The sequence below is a fragment of the Bombus huntii genome, chromosome 4 (genome assembly GCF_024542735.1).
Source record: "Bombus huntii isolate Logan2020A chromosome 4, iyBomHunt1.1, whole genome shotgun sequence".
Lineage (NCBI taxonomy): Eukaryota > Metazoa > Arthropoda > Insecta > Hymenoptera > Apidae > Bombus > Bombus huntii.
Genome location: NC_066241.1, coordinates 16,150,548 through 16,169,369, shown reverse-complemented (window position 1 = coordinate 16,169,369; position 18,822 = coordinate 16,150,548). Strand labels below are relative to the sequence as shown.

The 18,822-nt window shown below is 34.7% G+C and overlaps 5 protein-coding genes across 9 annotated transcripts; 2 read left to right on the top strand and 3 right to left on the bottom strand.

Moving 5' to 3' along the window:
- Positions 1-46: 46 nt before the first annotated feature.
- Positions 47-3,080, top strand: LOC126865329 (4-hydroxyphenylpyruvate dioxygenase). The gene is made up of 11 exons (XM_050617769.1): positions 47-456; positions 684-710; positions 788-850; positions 1,090-1,194; positions 1,303-1,428; positions 1,487-1,576; positions 1,655-1,755; positions 1,834-1,911; positions 1,997-2,231; positions 2,307-2,546; positions 2,631-3,080. Exons 1-11 carry the CDS (start codon positions 454-456, stop codon positions 2,703-2,705), a joined length of 1,143 nt encoding a protein of 380 aa, XP_050473726.1. The 5' UTR covers positions 47-453; the 3' UTR covers positions 2,706-3,080.
- On the bottom strand, positions 3,056-6,101 carry LOC126865337 (probable nuclear transport factor 2). 3 transcript variants are annotated; one of them, XM_050617783.1, is made up of 5 exons: positions 5,715-6,101; positions 5,562-5,633; positions 5,270-5,368; positions 4,639-4,759; positions 3,056-3,392 (listed from the first exon to the last, which is right to left on the bottom strand). In XM_050617783.1, exons 1-4 carry the CDS (start codon positions 5,820-5,822, stop codon positions 4,646-4,648), a joined length of 393 nt encoding a protein of 130 aa, XP_050473740.1. In that variant the 5' UTR covers positions 5,823-6,101; the 3' UTR covers positions 3,056-3,392; positions 4,639-4,645. The 3 variants fall into 3 exon arrangements, with proteins under 3 accessions (XP_050473740.1, XP_050473741.1, XP_050473739.1); XM_050617784.1 differs by lacking the exon at positions 4,639-4,759 and having other exon boundaries at positions 5,715-5,849; positions 5,945-6,101; XM_050617782.1 differs by lacking the exon at positions 4,639-4,759.
- Positions 6,102-6,266: 165 nt separating this feature from the next.
- LOC126865335 (60S ribosomal protein L27) lies at positions 6,267-7,530 on the top strand. Of its 3 annotated transcripts, none has more exons than XM_050617778.1 (4): positions 6,267-6,415; positions 6,882-7,113; positions 7,202-7,338; positions 7,451-7,530. In XM_050617778.1, exons 2-4 carry the CDS (start codon positions 6,895-6,897, stop codon positions 7,497-7,499), a joined length of 405 nt encoding a protein of 134 aa, XP_050473735.1. In that variant the 5' UTR covers positions 6,267-6,415; positions 6,882-6,894; the 3' UTR covers positions 7,500-7,530. The 3 variants fall into 3 exon arrangements, with proteins under 3 accessions (XP_050473735.1, XP_050473736.1, XP_050473737.1); XM_050617779.1 differs by having other exon boundaries at positions 6,357-6,398; XM_050617780.1 differs by lacking the exon at positions 6,267-6,415 and adding an exon at positions 6,425-6,572.
- A 66-nt stretch (positions 7,531-7,596) lies between these two features.
- On the bottom strand, positions 7,597-10,101 carry LOC126865327 (dynactin subunit 2). The gene is made up of 9 exons (XM_050617767.1): positions 9,861-10,101; positions 9,588-9,659; positions 9,373-9,506; positions 9,195-9,306; positions 8,943-9,094; positions 8,628-8,874; positions 8,352-8,528; positions 8,136-8,238; positions 7,597-8,058 (listed from the first exon to the last, which is right to left on the bottom strand). Exons 1-9 carry the CDS (start codon positions 9,894-9,896, stop codon positions 7,880-7,882), a joined length of 1,212 nt encoding a protein of 403 aa, XP_050473724.1. The 5' UTR covers positions 9,897-10,101; the 3' UTR covers positions 7,597-7,879.
- Positions 10,102-10,822: 721 nt separating this feature from the next.
- LOC126865328 (GDP-fucose protein O-fucosyltransferase 1) lies at positions 10,823-12,609 on the bottom strand. The gene is made up of 6 exons (XM_050617768.1): positions 12,373-12,609; positions 12,158-12,273; positions 11,963-12,086; positions 11,536-11,900; positions 11,188-11,424; positions 10,823-11,108 (listed from the first exon to the last, which is right to left on the bottom strand). The coding sequence occupies exons 1-6, from the start codon at positions 12,476-12,478 to the stop codon at positions 10,905-10,907; spliced, it is 1,152 nt and encodes a 383-aa protein (XP_050473725.1). The 5' UTR covers positions 12,479-12,609; the 3' UTR covers positions 10,823-10,904.
- Between the last annotated feature and the right edge of the window lie 6,213 nt (positions 12,610-18,822).

Here is an 18,822-nt window from a genome sequence, read left to right as displayed (position 1 = left end):
ATTGTAATAAAAATTTTGAAAATTAGCATTTCAATATATCTTAAATATTTTAAAAGATATCACGGAGGATATTAATGTGGATTTTAAATAAATAAACTAATCAATATAATTGAAAATCGACAATGAACAAAATTTCTTCAGTACATACGTTAAAAGATATTATTTAAAAAAATGACCTTAAAGATAATAGTTCCACAGACAAACCGATGAATAAAATATTAGGTGATCGTAAATAATCCTGAAAAACCTGCTATTAGTATTATACGTTAGATTTACGACTCACAGTTTTTAAAAGAATGCGACACAAACAAGCCTCCCTGATCAACCAATCAGCGATCAGGATATAGCATTACTGATTTTCACGCGCTTATATTTAAGCAAGATGTTTCCGATTACAAACCACGAAAAAGAAATCATTAACTAGCTCGTTCTAACTTTCCGCAAGTATTCAAAATGGTATGAAATTTATAATCTGTTTTTAGCTAAGTTCTACTATACAAAAATTTATTATTACAGTATCGTAGTAGTATTAATACTATTTAATTAAGGACATTTTAATTTGTATAAATGTTAGTTTTCAGTCCTAATATAATCGTTCGTAATTTAAATAAAATAAAACTTTTAATGTTCTCTGATTTTCAGATAAATCGATAATATAAAATTTTTAATTTCATTTTTTTCAGACTACATATACAGATAAAGGTCACAAGGTAATTATAGTAACACAAATACTTTAATTGAAAATATAATTATACCATATATTTAACATGTAATTCTTCGTTTTTAGCCTTTAGGAGGAAAATTTTTGTGCTTCGATCACCTCAAATTCTGGGTTGGAAATGCAAAACAGGTAATTAGAACAAAATAGTACATATCTACTAAAAAAACCAGATAGTTTCATTAAATAATAGATGAAATCATGAATTTCATGACATAAGCAAATATTCAGGATTCATATTTGTTAATACTTTAAAACATTTTCTCGTTTTTCGATATTTGTGATTTCTTTTATATTTTCACACGGAAACAAAATTGAAATAAGCCACCCACCTATTATGAATTTATATTTAAACACATTTGTTACTTTAGGCAGCCAGTTATTACTGCACTAGATTGGGTTTTGAACCTTTGGCTTATCGTGGTTTAGAGACTTGTTCCAGGCGCGTAGCATCACACGTCGTTAAACAAAATCAGGTAAATACTAAACAAATGTTTATTGTTCATATTTTTATAAAGTAACATCTTTTACCTGTCTAATATCTTATATTAGTAAAAAAATAAAAATACTGTTTTTATTTATAGATTATTTTTGTATTTGAATCAGCTTATGAACCTGATGATGAAGAAATGGCAAACCATCTTTCCCGACACGGAGATGGTGTTCGTGATATTGCTTTTAATGTTGAGGACATAGACATCATTGTAAAAGTATGTTAATATTATAACTTCCTGCGAATATATGAATGAAAGGATTATTATTTTTTAGATCGCAAGAGAAAGAGGTGCCATAATAGTAAAAGACATATGGGAAGAAAATGATGAATATGGTATTGTAAAATTTGCTACCATAAGTACCGTAAGTACATACAAAGAAAGAAAATAATGAACTAACAACAGTATTTCAATAAAACATAATTATTCTCTTATTTACTAGTACGGAGATACATATCATACGCTAATAGACAGATCCAAGTATAACGGATTCTTTTTGCCAGGGTTTCAAAAGCTATCAGAAGACCCATTTTTAAAGACTTTGTATGTAACTTAAATTCAATCAAATTATTCTTCAAATAATATTATTAAGTTTTTAATAATTTTGTTTTTGTTACTTAGACCAAAAGTAGGATTGAATTTTGTTGACCATATTGTTGGCAATCAATCTGACAAACAAATGGAACCTATTGCAAAATGGTATACAAACTGATAAAAAATTTAAGAAATTAGAGAAGTCTGTACACGCGATTGTGTTTTCTATATAAAATTTGTTTTATTGTAGGTATGAGCGATGTTTGCAATTTCATCGATTCTGGTCAGTAGACGATTCTCAATTACACACAGAATATTCAGCTCTGCGTTCCATTGTCATGACGAATTGGGAAGAAACAGTGAAAATGCCTATTAATGAACCTGCACCTGGCAAAAAGCGTTCTCAAATCCAAGAATATGTTGAATATTATGGGGGAGCAGGAGTGCAACATATTGCTCTTAATACAAACAACATAATTACAGCTGTAAATTACACATTTGACATAGCTTTTCGAAATTTAAATAAAATTTTAAAAATAAGAATTTACATTATTTCACAGATACAAAATCTGCAAACTAGAGGGCTAGAGTTCCTAGATGTTCCAGACACTTACTATGATATGTTAAGAAACCGTCTGAAAACCAGTGGTGTACAAATTTTAGAAGATGTCAATATACTTCAAAAATTAAAAATTTTAATCGATTATGATGAAAATGGATATCTTTTACAAATATTTACTAAAAATATGCAAGATCGTCCAACTCTCTTTATAGAAATCATTCAAAGGCATAATCACAATGTGGGTATTATAATGATCATTAAACCTACCATAAATCTTTTAAAACTGAAACTAATAAAATTATAAAAATTACTTCTGTTGTAGGGATTTGGAGCTGGAAACTTCCAAGCGCTATTTCAAGCTATTGAAATGGAGCAAGCTAAACGTGGCAATTTGTAAAACTCATATTTTTAATACTTATGTCAACTAAGATAAAATACAATTATATATAGCAGCTTGTTTTTTAAAAATCATGCTTTTCATCTTCATTACATTAAAATTTTTTTATACTGCAAGTTGTAAAATAGAAACTACCATTATGTTATTAATTCCAGATATTGTATTTAATGGTCAATATTTGTTTTACAAAAATACACGTAGTATGAGGGAATAAAATATGTAACAATACAATTTAAAAAGTAATAATCAATCATTAAAATTAAATATTATATGCTGCTATATTATATTGTGATATTATGTCATTAACATGTAATCAATAGGTGTATTTAGAAAAAGTGGAAAACAAGAAAATTATTAAACTGTATTTATTTTTAATGCTCTTTTCTTTCTTTTGTGGCCAAGATATAAGCAAATGTTTTTCATATAAAAACTGCAGTATCTAGAAAGAATGGAATAATATGTGATGACAAAGGATATTAAGAAGAAAGTAGCTCACTTATTTTAATCTCTGGGGAGTCCATGGCTCAGATACCTGTCTGCTATTAACTGTAATAAACTTGCAGACATTTCTCTTCATACACTATCATGAATGCCAAGACGAAAGATGTCATGCTGGCAAAAAAATGAATTCCCCAGTGGCTTCAACACAAAAATCTGTGAGAAGGCATGTGGTGGATCTTCATCTGCCTGTAACAAATTATAGATATATAATTATATTAATATTATATTATAGATTAAGCTATATATATCATTACTACATGTATAAATCTAATAAAAGAATATATAAAATACATAATTTTCTTTTCTTGCTAATATATTTTACATAATCGTAATAGACCTTAATATATAAAAATTGTATTGTGTAAAAATATATTGGTATGTAATTGAATTACTATCAATAAAGATAAATTATTATTAAACATAGCTAATAATCCTATTAATTGCATCCCATGCAAAAACTATGTAAATGTTTTAGAAATGTAATAAAAATAAAGAAGTATACAGTACAATGACAAACTCATCATACAATCAAATTCTATGCGAAAAAGGTTATATTACTTTTGACCTATGATTAAGCTAAAAATAGCATCTTCAACTATATTATTATAACATTTTGATTATTATACAGATTAAATACTATAGAATTTTTTCTATTTAAAAGTATCTGATAATTATTACAACATTAAAAAATAATGATATATTATTGTAAGCTATACAAAAATTAAATTTAATTGAATTATTTTTATTTTCATATATTCATATATCATTTCATATAATATTTAAACTACTGTTATATTGATACACAAGACAAATTAATAATAATAATTGTTATTGTTATAAACTTATATTATTATTAGTATAAACTATTATTAAACAACATGTCATTAGACTTTAACCAAAAGAGAAAAAATATATTTTATTCCGGTCAGTTCAGCAATTTAAATTTTTTTTATCATCACCCTTATTACATATACATATAATACATTGTACGCATTTTTACAAATGTATTATTCCAAAAATATTGAAATATGCGGATGGTGCAACAAATTATTTATACTTATTACATAGTTTAAAATATAATTAATTATATAGTACATGCAAATAGTGAATTAATAAAATTATAAAACTTTGGTAAATTTAAATAATTATAATAACAAACATTAAAATGTAGCAAATGTTTTCACTATTATAGAGTTATTTCAAATTCTCAAATTTACCAAATTGTTAAATATTAATATTAGTTAAGTGTAAAAATTATTTTTCTCAAATTATTGATTACAGCAAATAGCAAAGCAATATTGCAAATAACACATAATTGAATTAAAATTAATAATAAGAAAGCATACTGACATACATGAAGCAGCTTTAGACATCAAAAATTAGTATCAGGCTTGCCTGTACCATGGTACGAAGATCAATGGAATAGCAATACCTGACGCCTAAACCGTGTTGTGCAGAGCAAGTCTGAAGATGTCATGCTGCACGTAAAAGCTGGTGCCAATTGGTTTCAGGACAAATGTCTGGATGTATGCATGGGGCTGATCCTCATCAGTCTGCCCAATCATCAACAATCACTGACTGAATTTTCTTATTTCATCTTCTTTGCGGAGGTATATAGAGAGATTGTTGCTGGACATTAGTCATAGCTCAATCTCTATCTTCATATGGCAGCACAAAAAATGTAAGGCAGTACAGTACACATTTGTGTAGCATGTCCAGCCAATAAAATACAATATATGGACGAATAAAAATATAAATGCGTCAATGAATTTAAAAAAAATATCGGGCCAAATATATTTCTTTGTTTAGAAACTGCATTAAATTGTGTATGATAGAAGAAGTTAAATTACTGAACTAATTGGAATAAGATCTCTGCACATATTAAATAAAATTCTTTCATTTATGTATAATCTCTGCTATTAGCATATATATAGCATATATTTATATATATAGTGTATATATATATATATAAATATGAATAATTGTGTATATTTTTACATGCAAATTCCCTATCTGCTTATTCATATTATACTCATATAATAATGAAAAGTTATTTTCTTTACCTGCAACCTTCCTAAAACATTAATAAGCACTCCACCATCAAACATAGGTTGTGAATCAATGGCAGTTATTATCCGATTTATTTTTTGAAATGTTAAACTCTGAAAATTAAAGATTACTAATCAACATAACAAAAAAAATTAATTTATTTTTCTTTAATTTCATAATCTTTTTATGAACTATATGATTTTCTAGTCTATATAAAATATACTTATATTAAAAAATGATAGGTATAGTATAATGAAATATGTAATAAAATATGACATATATAGCCCATTAAAAAAAAAAACTCACAGTTAATTTTTCCATGATTTTAATAGCACCTTGTATTTGCAAACCCTCGAATGTCATGAAAGATGACTCGGTCTGTAAACGTAACATCGAATAAGTATATAGAGAAAAAATTGTCACAATAAATAAATGTGATTAGAAACAATTAAAGCTTACATTATACATATTTATTAAATTTGGTCTTTGTGCGGGGTCGTCAAACATCGCATAATACTGTTGTACGAAACCCTTTCCAATAACTTCATATTGAGCGTTCAATGCCATCACGCTAACTTATTGTGTTCACACTCACTATACGATATCAACAATATCAGTCTTTTTAAATGATTCAATCCTTCGACAAATCGTATTTAAAAAAAAGTTCTACGACAAGGGTAAAATAGTACCTATTAACATCCCTCGTGCAAGATACAAGCAAGCAGGAAGCTACTTATGCCGACCAATCATTTCGATGTATCGAGAAAATCATCGGGATTATTCTCGAACTCTCGAAAAGTTTAGATATTCGGCAACGATTGTACTCGTTTTTGTAGAAACAATGTTGCTTCTGATTCGTGGTTCAGATTGAAAATATACGAAATCAATCCGTTGCTTTTCTGAAAATGATATAATATATATTGCAAGAAATAAATAATGATCTTTAAATGATGTGGTGGATAAAACCGGTCCGAACGAAAATTTTCTGCCAAGAAGTAATTTTGTTAAACGTCATTCAAACCACGACATAGGATTGGTTATTATTAAACATCGCCGGATGTCTAATGATACGACATCTGTAGGTTGAATTTTAAATATCGGACGGGTAACCAATTGAGAATTAGGTTGACTTCCTTTTTCCCGGTACGATAAGTCGCGAGGTGTGTGATGTTTGTCATTGCAGAAACTAATCCAAAAACATCGGAAAATAGAAAAATAATTTGTTTATAGATATAATATTCTTTTTAGTAACGTTTATTCCGGTATTTTTGGGATAGTGATCATTTATTTGATTGTAGAATTTTAATAAGTTCTTGAGTATGTTAACAAACATTTTTAAGTTTGTTTTCGTTAAACTAAGATTAAAATTAGATTAATCATTTAAATTTTGTGTTTTAAGAAACATTCTATATATAAATTTATTTGTTAATTTTTTAAGTACTGGTGATGTAAAAGAGGTTATGTGATATCTGTTTACAACTGCCAATGTAGTCTAGGCGTTAACAAAATCTCGTTAAAAAAATTAATAATTAACGTAAAATAAAATATTATATACGAGTTTTGTAACAAAATATTCGTTTCTTAATTTTGATACTACTAAATTAATTTTCTTAACTTTTTCTATAGATATATCTTCAAGATGGTGAAGATTATGAAATCAGGAAAAGTTGTATTGGTCCTTAGTGGCCGATACGCAGGAAGGAAAGCTATCATCATGCGCAATTATGATGATGGTACTACAGAAAAACAATATGGACATGCTATGGTAGCAGGTATTGACCGATATCCACGAAAAGTACACAAAAGAATGGGCAAAGCAAAGATTCATAAACGTTCCAAAATTAAGCCATTTGTGAAAGTAAGTTTGTCATTAGTTGTTTGTATAATTTTCCTTGTTTTATATATATATATATAATTTTATTTCAAAATATATGTATTAATGATAGGTACTTAATTATAACCATTTGATGCCGACGAGATACACTGTAGATTTACATTGGGATAAAGTAACACCCAAAGACCTTAAAGACCCAATGAAGCGCAAGAAAATTCGATTCCAAACACGTGTTAAATTTGAAGAAAAGTATGTATATCTATATCTATTATTTCTTAATATTATATTTTGCAACTGTTTTGAGATTGCGTTTAAAATTATTTACTATAGATAGACAAGTGATATTAATATCTATTTTTAGGTACAAATCTGGTAAAAACAAATGGTTCTTCCAAAAGTTACGATTCTAATTAAATTTAAATAAATATAAATTTACAAATATTTTAAGTGTAATATTTACCATCTCTTTTCCTGCTCCAGAATAAAAAAAGCAATTTTTTGTACATATACTTGAAAAGCACGATTCTAGTTTATTTTTAACTTGTAATATTTATACATTAATGAATTTTTTGCTACAATAATAGAGTTAACTTGTATTATTTAATTAAAAATAATTAAAGTTCTATTATTAAAAATATTTTAACAACAATGTATGACAAGGTGTACTAAATCATGAATAAATTAAAAATATATTTAGAAAATATTAGTAAATAATATATAATTTAATAAATATCTATTAAACAAGTTGAGATATAATCTATAATGAAAATTTCAATGATGCTCTTATGAATTACACGTTCAGTTTTTTAATACGTTCATCTAATGATTCTATGTTACTCTTTATAATTTCTAAGTTTGATGCAAAGCTCTCTTGTACTCCTTTTAAAAGAGACTTGTTACTTTCCAAGTCAGAAGTTATTTGTGATTGTAATTCCTCTAAACGTGTTAAAGATTTGTTGAATGTAGCAGCTAAAAAAAATATTGAAAAAATATATTTTTTGGAAAAAGAAATTTATAAAGTTTTATAAATATATTTAAATACACACCTTGTTGGTGAATAGTATTTAAAGCCAACATTCGATTTACGGTTTGTGGCAAAATTTGTGAGATAGTTTCCGTTTGTTTCATAATATCATACATTTCCGAAATCTAAAAACAAATTTTGATTTAGATAAAATAGTTATTCACTTATTTCCAGTTTCTAATGTTGAACTCTCGTAAATAAATTCATGTTATTTGAATATTTCTAAAAAAAAGAATACTTTTTGTTCTTGTTCTGAATCTAATGTTAATGCAGCCTTTTTTTGTGCAACATTATCCATTCTATGAATTAGTGCGGCTAATCGGCTTTCAATTATATCTAATTGGTAAGTATCTAGTAATGCAGCTTTTGCTCCTAATTCTTGAAGAGCTTCCATTACTCCTTGACCTTTGAGATTCTATAAAAAAATGTATTACTTACTTATTATTAGAAACATGCTAAAAATATGACTAACAATAAGTATTATAATTATGTAAGAATTTATTGTGCTACATACCTGTGAAAATTTGGAAAGTTTATCACTGGTTGTCCCAATTACACTTTCTAAATTGCAAAGCCTTTGTTCAAGTAATGCAATTCTTGCTGCTTCCTGCATTCTTGCTTTTTCTGGAAGATACATCATCTGATACTTAAGTACACCAGGTTCAGTTGCTTTATCATCTTTTGCATTCTGTGACTTTGGATCAGTTTCAGAAGTAAGAATACTAGTCTGCTTGAATGCTTCTATTTGTGATATCAGTTGTCTAAAATATTCATCAACAAAAGAAACATTTTCATTCTAAACACCTTATTATAATATAAATAAACTTACTTCATTCTTGTGCCTTGTGGATCTGACAGAGTTGCAACAAGATCAGCCCCAAGACATTCTTCTAATTTTAAGGAATCTAATTGTTTTCCTAAGAGTTGTACTTGAGAAATTATATCAGCAACAGATTTCACCTTTTCCTCTTTTGATTTTTCCTATATAAGAAACAGTAAAATATTCATTCATTTTTAAGGTTTGAACAATATGGTACATCATAAAAGAAATTTCAAATATGTATAATAGAACAATTAATACCTTCAAGTCATTTACTTCTTCATATAATTCTTTTATTTCACATTGCAAGCGCTGGTACTTTTGAATAGGGGTTTCTTTTTCTCCTTCTCCAGGTAATTCCCAATCTCCAAATCTAAAATTTGTTATATGTCTTCAATGTATATCTTACATCTTATATTTTCTTACTCAAAATATTTACTTATAGCCAGTTCTTGGTTTGAGTGATATTCGATCGGAGAAGTCAACTTCCTTGCTGAGGAAACGTTTATTTTTAAATTTAATAAATGCTTCAGTGGCACTAGTATGTAATTTTTCTATAGAATCTGTCTCATCCTAAAAAAAGGAAATATTCATACTGCTAAATACAGTATACTACATAATACATTATATTATAATCAATTTTAAATACTGTACCTCGGGGTAAAGTTGAAATTGTTCTGATTCTGGTAAATCAGTAGTCTCATAAACGTCCACTTGATCATATGCCTGTAGATACAATGAAAACATTGAAATATTAAATGTTCATTTATGTAAATTATAAGACATAGACGAGATTATACAAAATTATATCATTTCAGATTATATTTTCTTATCTCAATTTCAGATTATATTCTCATTTCAAAATGAATTATATTTAATAACAAAATCACATTGACATAATTTTATCCTAAAATATGAAGTACTTACAATCCCAGGTAAATCGGCATATTTAGGATCAGCCATTTTTCGTAATTAATTTTTAAAATGCTGTAAATTTTATTCAGCTAAATTATTTTCAAAAATACAAGAAATGTTTTCGTTTAGTAGTGATTAATAAAATTAGTAAAATATTGGTGTAAAGCATTAAGATTTTAACCGAATATATTACGAAATGTCACTGAGCATTTGGTTGCATCTGGTTGTATATAGCATATGTTTCACGTTCGTACGACTATCACGATATCTTCCAGCAAGTATCAGTACTACATTAAAAAATGGTAAACTTAGAAAAGTGATACATATTTTTGAAAATAAAATATATTTTATTTTAATAATAACAAAATTATAATCTTGTAAACGTAAATGTAATTATTTTATATGATTAAAATAACTTTTGTATTGTTCAAAGATATAAGGTATACAAAAAATACACATTTTAATTTGATATCTAATCAGTTTTGTGTAAGTTATAATTGTTTTGTAATTTACAATAGAACAATTAAAGTTTATGTATAACGCATATGTATTGTCTTCCAAAAATGTAAAATTTTTGGATAATATTTTAGGTATCTTATAAAATTTCATCTTTTATATGTGTTTTGATATAGTTGTTCCTGAGGCTGTTATGATTTGCGAGCAACAAATATTTTAATTGCTTGCTCTTCCAAATCATACAAAGATACTAATTCAAGAAAGTTGCATAACAATATGAAAGAACTAAAAAGTTCCCAATCAATGTTGTATTGATAGATAATTATTGAAACTTTCATGAATCATGTTATAGCTTAACTTTAATTAAAAGCAATATTTATATATTTAAAAGAACTTTTATCTTATATGACCATTTTTTGTAAAATATAATAAAAGACAGTATACATAAAAGATCCTTTTTCATTGTATATACAATTATGTATATCATGCGGAGTTTTAGGATAATTTAATTATAATAATTTAAATGGGTTCAGCTTTTATTAATTATAGGATGAAGGAAAAATTAAGAGAAACAAACAGACCTAGTTAAGAATTATGTCGCTACAATTCTTCATGTGTAATAGAAGATGAAGACCTCTCTGAAGGGAAACCCCAAAAAAATGTGGGATACCCTTTAATTTCCCTTTCTCTTGCGACAAAAGCTGAGAATGAAGATATACAGTTTCCTATAAAATAATTTGCTCTTCCAAGAATAGCTAAATCTAAATGAGGCGATGCAGGTGAATCTTGTTTAAAAACTGGAACCTATAGTAGATATTAAATGTATTTATATTGTATATATATAAATGGATATGTATTGTATATATATTGTTATATTTCTTACTTCCATCCGTGCTAAGGCTTTAGTAAGTTCTTCGATCATATAGTTATTATCTGATGCCACAAATACTGATTTGACGTCATTACCATTGCGAATAACCCGTTTTAGATGACGTACTATTAAATCAAATGATGGTAGACACATAGCAGAAGTTGCTTTTCCACGTTCGTTACGATACCCAAGGCATTGTGGAGCAGCAAAGAGATTTGGTGTGCTGGATATAAATTCACAAGCACGAACCTGTTAAACATAAAGTGTGTTTTACTTACAAATCTAATTCTTTTTATTAGTTTCTTAAAGTTTTATTATAGTGAAATGAATAATTTGAATATCTGGAAGATAGATACACACCCAATCAATTCCATTACGTAGATGAATTCCTACAAATGCTCCTCTTGGTAATTTTTGTTTTATAAATGCTACGGCTTTATTAAGCATGTCTGTATTCCATTCAACATACTTGTGTAATTTTTTATTTTCCAATTGTACAGGAAAACTAGCAGGTGCACCTGTGAATGCTAATACTGGCCAATGTAATGCAGGATATTGTCTTTTCCATTGTACTGCCATGTCTGTATGATGAACATCATAATGTAAAGGACCATAAAATTCTGATTTTACAAAATCTATATTATATGTATCCCAAAATGAACCGAATGGATTTCCATCTTTGGCATTGCATGAATCTCCTTTTCCACGTGCTGAATAACAGAAAGCTGAAAAGGATAACATGTTTCAAAGGAACACTTTGTCTTTGAACTTAAACATTTAAACTTACATACTCTTTCCTTAGATTGCCATATTTTTGGTGCTATGTCTCGCATAAAATTCTCCATTAATAGTGCTTTATGGAAGCTTTGAACTTTTGAAACATTAAAATATATATCAAATGGAACTTGTATCTAAAAAATGATAAATTTGTTTATAAAAATATTTATATTTTATAAGATATTAAATGTTATTGTTTACAAACAGATCTTGTTTCTCCAGTTCTATATTCAACCCATGGTGGTAAAACTAGAGTACGATTTAGTGCTTTTGCAAATCCTAAAGCACCTAAAAAGTGATCCGCTTGATTTCCAAATCGCCCTAAAAAAATTAATCAACTCGATGATTTTAATAGATTAATTTATTCTAGGATATATTTATATAATTACATATAAAAATCTTAGTTATACATGGACATACCCATACAAGGACAATAAACAATATATCCATTTGTATCAATATCAAAATCTTCACAATATGTGTTATAAAATGTGGTTAATAGTAGAATGAAAATAATACTGAACATTTCGAGTTTCTTTACTTATTTTATTTAATCACAAATAATTAAGGACGCACTATTTAATATAAATTACTCCGGTTTTTATACATTTCCACCATTACTATGGATACGTGCATGGATTATTGCATATGTAGAAACGCTTTCAAAGCAAGCGAGTCTAGGCCATGGTCATGTAAACAGGTCTTGACACTCATACAGAAGCCTAGGGAGAACCATTTCATAGGGGAAGACAAGAAAGTTTCCCTTCTCGCATACATGACGTGTTATGAATGTCTCAGATATCTCTTGTCTGTCTCGTAAGAACGCGGACTTCGTTGACTTTCCATGTTTTTATTTTTTAATCCTTAGAGTGATATGAACGCATATATGCGTCTGGCGAAAGCTATCGGTGTGGACTAAGGGCGCATATATGCGTTTTCTGTAAGTGTCTAGCATGGACTAAGGACGCATATATGCGTTTGTCAATTTTTCCGTACACCTACGTAGAAGTAATACTATTACGTTTGTGTGAGATAAATATTTTATATCAAAAATCTACTGTTTCGAAACAAAAATTTAGTGAATTTCATTTAGCGTTGATAAGAGACATTTTACAAAAATATTTCCAACGTAGAAGCATAGTAGAGGGAGGAAAGAGAAAGTCTGAGGATTTACCATTTCGTTTAATTGATAGGCATTTTACATCAAAATGCCCTAATCGTGCCGGCACAACACAATTATCAAGAAGAAAATGTGTTGTTTGTGTGAAAAATAAGAAAGGAGCGACACGCGATACGAATGCAGAAAATGCGATGTCGGATTATGTATCGATAATTGTTTTGAAATTTTTCACACACAACTGAATTATTAACTTGTGTTATATTTACTAAATTTAGTTTTCTAGTTTATTCTCTTCTAGTTTATTACCCAAATTCTAGTTTATTGTAAATTTCAATGTTTATAATAAATAATTAATTCTAAAAAATAACACTCTTGAATCATTTAATCTCGTGCAAAAGAATTACTATAACTTATTACGATTTGCGCTTTGAATAATCAATCAACAGAGTTCAGTATAGCGAAAAAGTACTCCGTCTACAGCGATCGTCAGCGCTGGCCGCGCACCGTCCGTATGAACCGCATAGGCCTCGAGTATTCAGCACTCTAAGGGTTAAGATTAGGCACGACTCAATTTTCGGATAGTTCTCCCTAGCAACTGTAGAGACTTGTTTATATATGAACGTGATCTGGACAGTGGACAAGCTATTACAGTTGTACGATCTGGTACGACAAATAAGGTTGTTATGGATTTACAGTGATTTTTCGGGAAACAGGAAAGTGAGTTGTTGCCTGTGATCTCTGTTTGCCGGAGTGCGGGAAATATTCAAATAAAAATATTAAGTTCTACTGAAATGAGTACTTTTATTTAGGAGATTGCTCTGATAATTTGGTACAATTGACGTCGCGACTTTAGGAATTGCGAGAATCCTGGCAGTTCCCGTTTCTTCCGCGACTTGCAAAATCCCTTTCAGTTCTCTTTCAGAATTTAGATTCCCCTGTAGTCCTCCTTCCAGATACTGGTGATTTCTGATGTTTTTCACCTCATAGATCGGTGCTTTTTCTTTTTCAATTCTTCCTAATGACGGCGGTGGTGAAAACGAAACGCTGATGTAATGAAATCATCATGTGTACTTACACGTGAGATGTCATATCCGCAAGGGTGGAGAGAGTTTTTTAAAAAAATATAAGCTGTCACGGGGGGATTTTCCAGTGATACACCTTTTCGCTTTTTTATAGAACAATTTATTATGAAAGATTAACATTTTATACTTTGTTACGGATTATTAGATTATAATGTAGATTCCAGAATTATATAGATTCCGGTCCAAACAACAATACTGAATTATCGCTGGTTTGTAAACACAACAGTTAATTATGATTTGTGAAGTCTGCATCTTAATCGGATTCTCAGTCTTATTATTAGTTTGTGCTGACGCACGAACACGCTGTACTTATATTGTACATAATGCTGATTTTTGGAATTTTATGGTGTCAGCATTTATGATGCCATTTATCTAAGATTTTGCCAATATATTGTTTATTGCAAAATTTGGTGTAGTATCGTGGACAAAAGGCCTAAGAGATATCGAGTAAATTATAAACAATGTCGCGAGAAGCGAGGCGCCGTCGGGCCCATCAATGTGTCGTCGGTCCTTCAATTGAATGGTTTCGTAGAAAAGGCCTACGTGACGAGTGGTTGCGGAACACGTGCGTGGTGGGTCTAAGAAAAGACAAAGGGATGCTAGTGTAACGTCAATTCACATCAGAGACCAGGCCACTGTAACATTAGAGGCCAGATGTGTGCGGGCCCTTACCGCGTACCCTCAATGACTTTAAGGACCCATCGTAAACTTAAACTTTTAGTTTATTCCTGTAAGTTTTATCGGTTTATGGATGGTCCTTGAACAGTCCTACAAATTACGGAGAAAACAGGTAGTTACCTAATGGGAAAACCGAATATTTGGCTAACGGAAATGCTGGTTTTTCCCATAAACAATGTCACCTACGAGCCACGTAGGTAGGAGGCTTCCTCCTCCTATCTTCATTTATTAACGCGAGCTATAACCAATTCGCATCGCGGATCGTTACCCTCACTTTTCCTAACGGAAAGTGTGAACAATGAATCCGCGTTGTTAGTTCAAAGGGACACACCCACACCGAGCTTTCCTCCGTAATAATACAAGAACACCTCAACACTGGAATTACAAACTCTCACCAATCAACATCTCTTAGATCAGTCCCGTAAACAGTGGTTATAAACTTGTGTTATTCAATAAAGTTCTATAGAAAAGAAACCTAAAGTTGAGTTACGACTCAAACTTCTTGTCCTTAAAACCGAAGCCTTAATTTTACGTGACACTAGAACAGTTAGTGTCAGTGGAGAAGTCAGATGGTGTGAATCGAAAAGTCAGAGAGTGCGAGTTGCGTTGTCGAGATAGTGTTGCTTTTTTTTTTTTATTAACGTGGAGGAAATCCGCACGGACACCAGGTCGCTTCTGGGGAAAAGCGGCCTGGTAGTGCCGAACTCCAACCGACTAAAACCTCCACGATGACCGTCCCGGCTGCGATCGAGAGGGGCCCGGGAACCGGTGTGAGCGATACACCGCCGCTCCCCTGCGCTTCATACGTCCGGTTCGGGCTGCTTTGCGGCCTCGGGGCGCTGAGCTGCCAGCGCCTAAGTTTGCACCCCATCGGGGGGCGCGGCGGACCTAGCGTGCCTCACCGAAGCGCGTCCATGGTCTCTACCGTGCAATCGCCGGTCAATCCTCTCAGGGTGAGAGTACCGCACCCTCACCCTCTTCGCGGCCTCTTTTCGAAGCATAACTTGCTCACAGAAGGTCACTGCCCTCCTCCTACTCTCGCTTACCAACAATGCCTCGAGGATCGTCGGCGGCGAGAGGTCCCATCCGATCTCCGCGATGAGGTCGTAGCGCGGCCGTGCCCACGCCGGGCAGTATTCCAGTGTGTGCTGCGCTGAATCCACGCTCGCATCGCAGTGATGGCAACGCGCGGTCGCCTCCTCCCCGATTCGGTGCAGATACTCATCGAAGCAGCCGTGTCCGGTGAGCACCTGCGTCACCCTGTAGGTCAGGGGAGGACCGCCGCCCTCCAACCAAACGTCCCAGTTTGGAAGGACGGCCCCGAGGACCCTTATCCCCGGCGCACCCGCTCTCGTGTCGAGGCTGGCACGCCATCTGTCGAGCAAAGCCCGCCGAGCCCGAACCCTGACGTCGGCGCCTGCCGGGCCCACCCCGCCCGACATATCCCGAGTGTGGAGATAGATCTCGTGACACCTCAGGGCCTGCAATTCGAACGGGGGAAACCCGGCGAGCACCGCCGCTGCTGCCGCCGAAATGGTGCGGAAGCCCCTCACTACCCTGATGGCCACCGTCCTGTGCAGCCGCCTGATCGCTAGGAGACTGCGACGGTTGGTCATCAGGTCCTCCGCCCAGATCGGAGCTCCGTAGAGCCGACGTCGGGCCCGCCCAGCCAAGGCAGCAAACGTCCTAAGGCGTTCGCCGTCTCCTCAACAGACGATGCCAGGCGCTCGAAGTAAGCGCCGAAGGTCCAGTGGCTGTCGAGGATCAGGCTCAGATACTTCATGCTGGTTCCGACCCCGATCTCAGCCCCCTCCAACGTCAGGCGATAACCCGCTGGAGGCGTCCAGTGATCGGCCTTGCGGCAAAACCACATTGCCTCGGACTTTTCAGGGGACACCCTCAGTCCCAATCCCTTGATCTCGGAGACCACGCAGGCCACCGCCAGCTCCGCCAGGCGGACGGTTCTGCCCCATGCCGTGCCCCAGACCAGCACCAACGTGTCGTCGCCGTAGCACGCCAGTGCCGAAGCACTGCGTCGTACGCGATATTCCACAGCAACGGACTCAACACCGAACCCTGCGAGACCTCGTGATACTCCGGTCCCGGAGGAACGCCCGGATCACACCCCGCAGGTACGCGGGCACCCGATGAAATTCGAGGGCCCGGCATATCCTGTCCCAGGGGATGCTGTTGAAGGCGTTGACCACGTCCAGCGACACGGCCAGCGTCACGTAACCACGCCGTTCGGTCTCCTCGACAAGGGAGCGGACACGGGCGACAGCGTCGGTCGTAGACCGCCCTCTCCGGAAACCGAGATGGTCGTTGTGCGGTCCGGGCGCACTCCGGGACAGATGCGACTCCAGGCGGGCAGCCACCACTCTCTCCAGCAGCTTGCCCGCCTCGTCCAAAAGGCACACCGGCCGGAAGGCGGAAGGCGAGTCCGGGGAACGCCCCGGCTTCGGCAGCAGGACCATCTGCCCCCTCCTTCCACGAAGCGGGGAATTCACCTCGAGACAGGCATCCGTCGAACAGACGCATTAATCTCGGGGCCAAGACCCCGGCGACGTCCTACCACAGGCGGACCGGGACTCCATCGGGACCCGGAGCTTTCCGCGCTCCGATCCTCTCGATGACCCCGGCCAGTTCTTCCTCGGTAACCCTCGATTCCGGGCTCGCATTTCCCGCGGAGACACGTGGTTCTTTTTCCGGCGGTTGAGGCTCCTGCTCCTCCTCTTCGGTAGGGCTGCCATCTCCCTCGTTCGCTGCTCCCGGGAACAAGGTGCCGACGACCTCCTCCAGGAACCGAGGGTCCATGCTCTCTGTTAAGGGAGGCGCCCATGGACGGAGTTTGTTTAATACCATCTTGTAAGGGCGCCCCCAGGGATCAGAGTCTAGGCTGGTCAGAAGCTCGTTCCAGGCCCGCCTCTTTGCCTTCTTGATGGCTCGTTGCAGGGGCCTCTGCTCCTCGCGGTAGGCCTCGTACAGACGAGCCACCGTGGCTTCGTTCACCCGCCGCCTACGGCGGGATCTGGTGTACCGGCGCCGGGCGTGGATGCATGCCTCGCGGAGATGAGCGATCTCCTCGGACCACCAGTACAGAGCGCCGGCGCGGCGCGGGGCTCCAGACCGTGGCATACACGAATCGCAGATCGCGTACATGTCGCGCCTCAGCCGGGTCGCTCCCGCTTCCGCGTCTTCTTCGGCCCTGGATTCTTCTAACCAAGCGACTTCTATAGCAGCCGCCGCCATGAAGTCCTCGTCGCGCCGCCAACCGCCACCTCCATTAAGATGTAGAGGTGGTCCGAGAGGGTCTCCTCCGGGGAGACCTCCCAACCGGAAACACGGCGGGATGCGGCAGGTGCGACTCAACCGGTGCGAGTAGGGACAGGTAGAGCGTATTATGGGTACGTTGAAAATTATGTTCAGAATCATAGAAACGACCGGGCGATCGTGGCTAGACGCGATTGGCAAAATACAACTGGCTTTAAATTACACTACCAACCGCGTGACTAAATCGAGTCCATTGGAACTATTAATTGGTAGAACAGCAAAGACCTTACGATACCCGATAATATCGAAGGAAGAGAAGTAGATATCTCTGATGTAAGACAGCAGGCAATAGAGAATATAGAAATTAGTGTTAGGTACGATAAAGATGGATTTGACAAAACTAAAGCTAAAGTAGCTTTAACCTCGGTGATTTTGTATTACGCAAGATTGAAGAAAGAAACCAAAGTAAATTAGATCCGAAATTTAAGGGTCCATTTGTAATTGCAAAGATTTTGGAGGGAGACAGATATATTCTAAAAACGTTAGACGGCAAACGCTCTTACAAGTACAGTTACGGCAGGTTGAGGAAAATGTCAGATAGTCGCATTCCTGCGGATTTGGACGTTGGTAGTAGTGGCGAGGACAGTGACCCGAGCGATATGAGTACCCCGACCCCTGAGGGTCATTAACCCAATGCCAGGAAGCTGAAGCGGTCGTGCA

Coding starts and splice junctions, on each gene's coding strand:
- LOC126865329 (XM_050617769.1), top strand. Junction 1,195..1,302: donor ACGTCGTTAAACAAAATCAG/GTAAATACTAAA, acceptor TTTTATTTATAG/ATTATTTTTGTATTTGAATC. Junction 1,756..1,833: donor GACCCATTTTTAAAGACTTT/GTATGTAACTTA, acceptor TTTGTTACTTAG/ACCAAAAGTAGGATTGAATT.
- LOC126865337 (XM_050617783.1), bottom strand. CDS start 5,822: ATGGCATTGAACGCTCAATATGAAGTTATTGGAAAGGGTTTCGTACAA. Junction 5,634..5,714: donor ATTTAATAAATATGTATAAT/GTAAGCTTTAAT, acceptor TTACGTTTACAG/ACCGAGTCATCTTTCATGAC. Junction 5,369..5,561: donor AAATCATGGAAAAATTAACT/GTGAGTTTTTTT, acceptor TTTAATTTTCAG/AGTTTAACATTTCAAAAAAT.
- LOC126865335 (XM_050617778.1), top strand. CDS start 6,895: ATGGTGAAGATTATGAAATCAGGAAAAGTTGTATTGGTCCTTAGTGGC. Junction 7,114..7,201: donor AAATTAAGCCATTTGTGAAA/GTAAGTTTGTCA, acceptor TATTAATGATAG/GTACTTAATTATAACCATTT. Junction 7,339..7,450: donor CGTGTTAAATTTGAAGAAAA/GTATGTATATCT, acceptor ATCTATTTTTAG/GTACAAATCTGGTAAAAACA.
- LOC126865327 (XM_050617767.1), bottom strand. CDS start 9,896: ATGGCTGATCCTAAATATGCCGATTTACCTGGGATT. Junction 9,660..9,860: donor ATGCCGATTTACCTGGGATT/GTAAGTACTTCA, acceptor TTGTATCTACAG/GCATATGATCAAGTGGACGT. Junction 9,507..9,587: donor AATTTCAACTTTACCCCGAG/GTACAGTATTTA, acceptor TCCTTTTTTTAG/GATGAGACAGATTCTATAGA.
- LOC126865328 (XM_050617768.1), bottom strand. CDS start 12,478: ATGTTCAGTATTATTTTCATTCTACTATTAACCACATTTTATAACACA. Junction 11,425..11,535: donor TACGTAATGGAATTGATTGG/GTGTGTATCTAT, acceptor TATGTTTAACAG/GTTCGTGCTTGTGAATTTAT. Junction 11,109..11,187: donor AAGCCTTAGCACGGATGGAA/GTAAGAAATATA, acceptor TATCTACTATAG/GTTCCAGTTTTTAAACAAGA.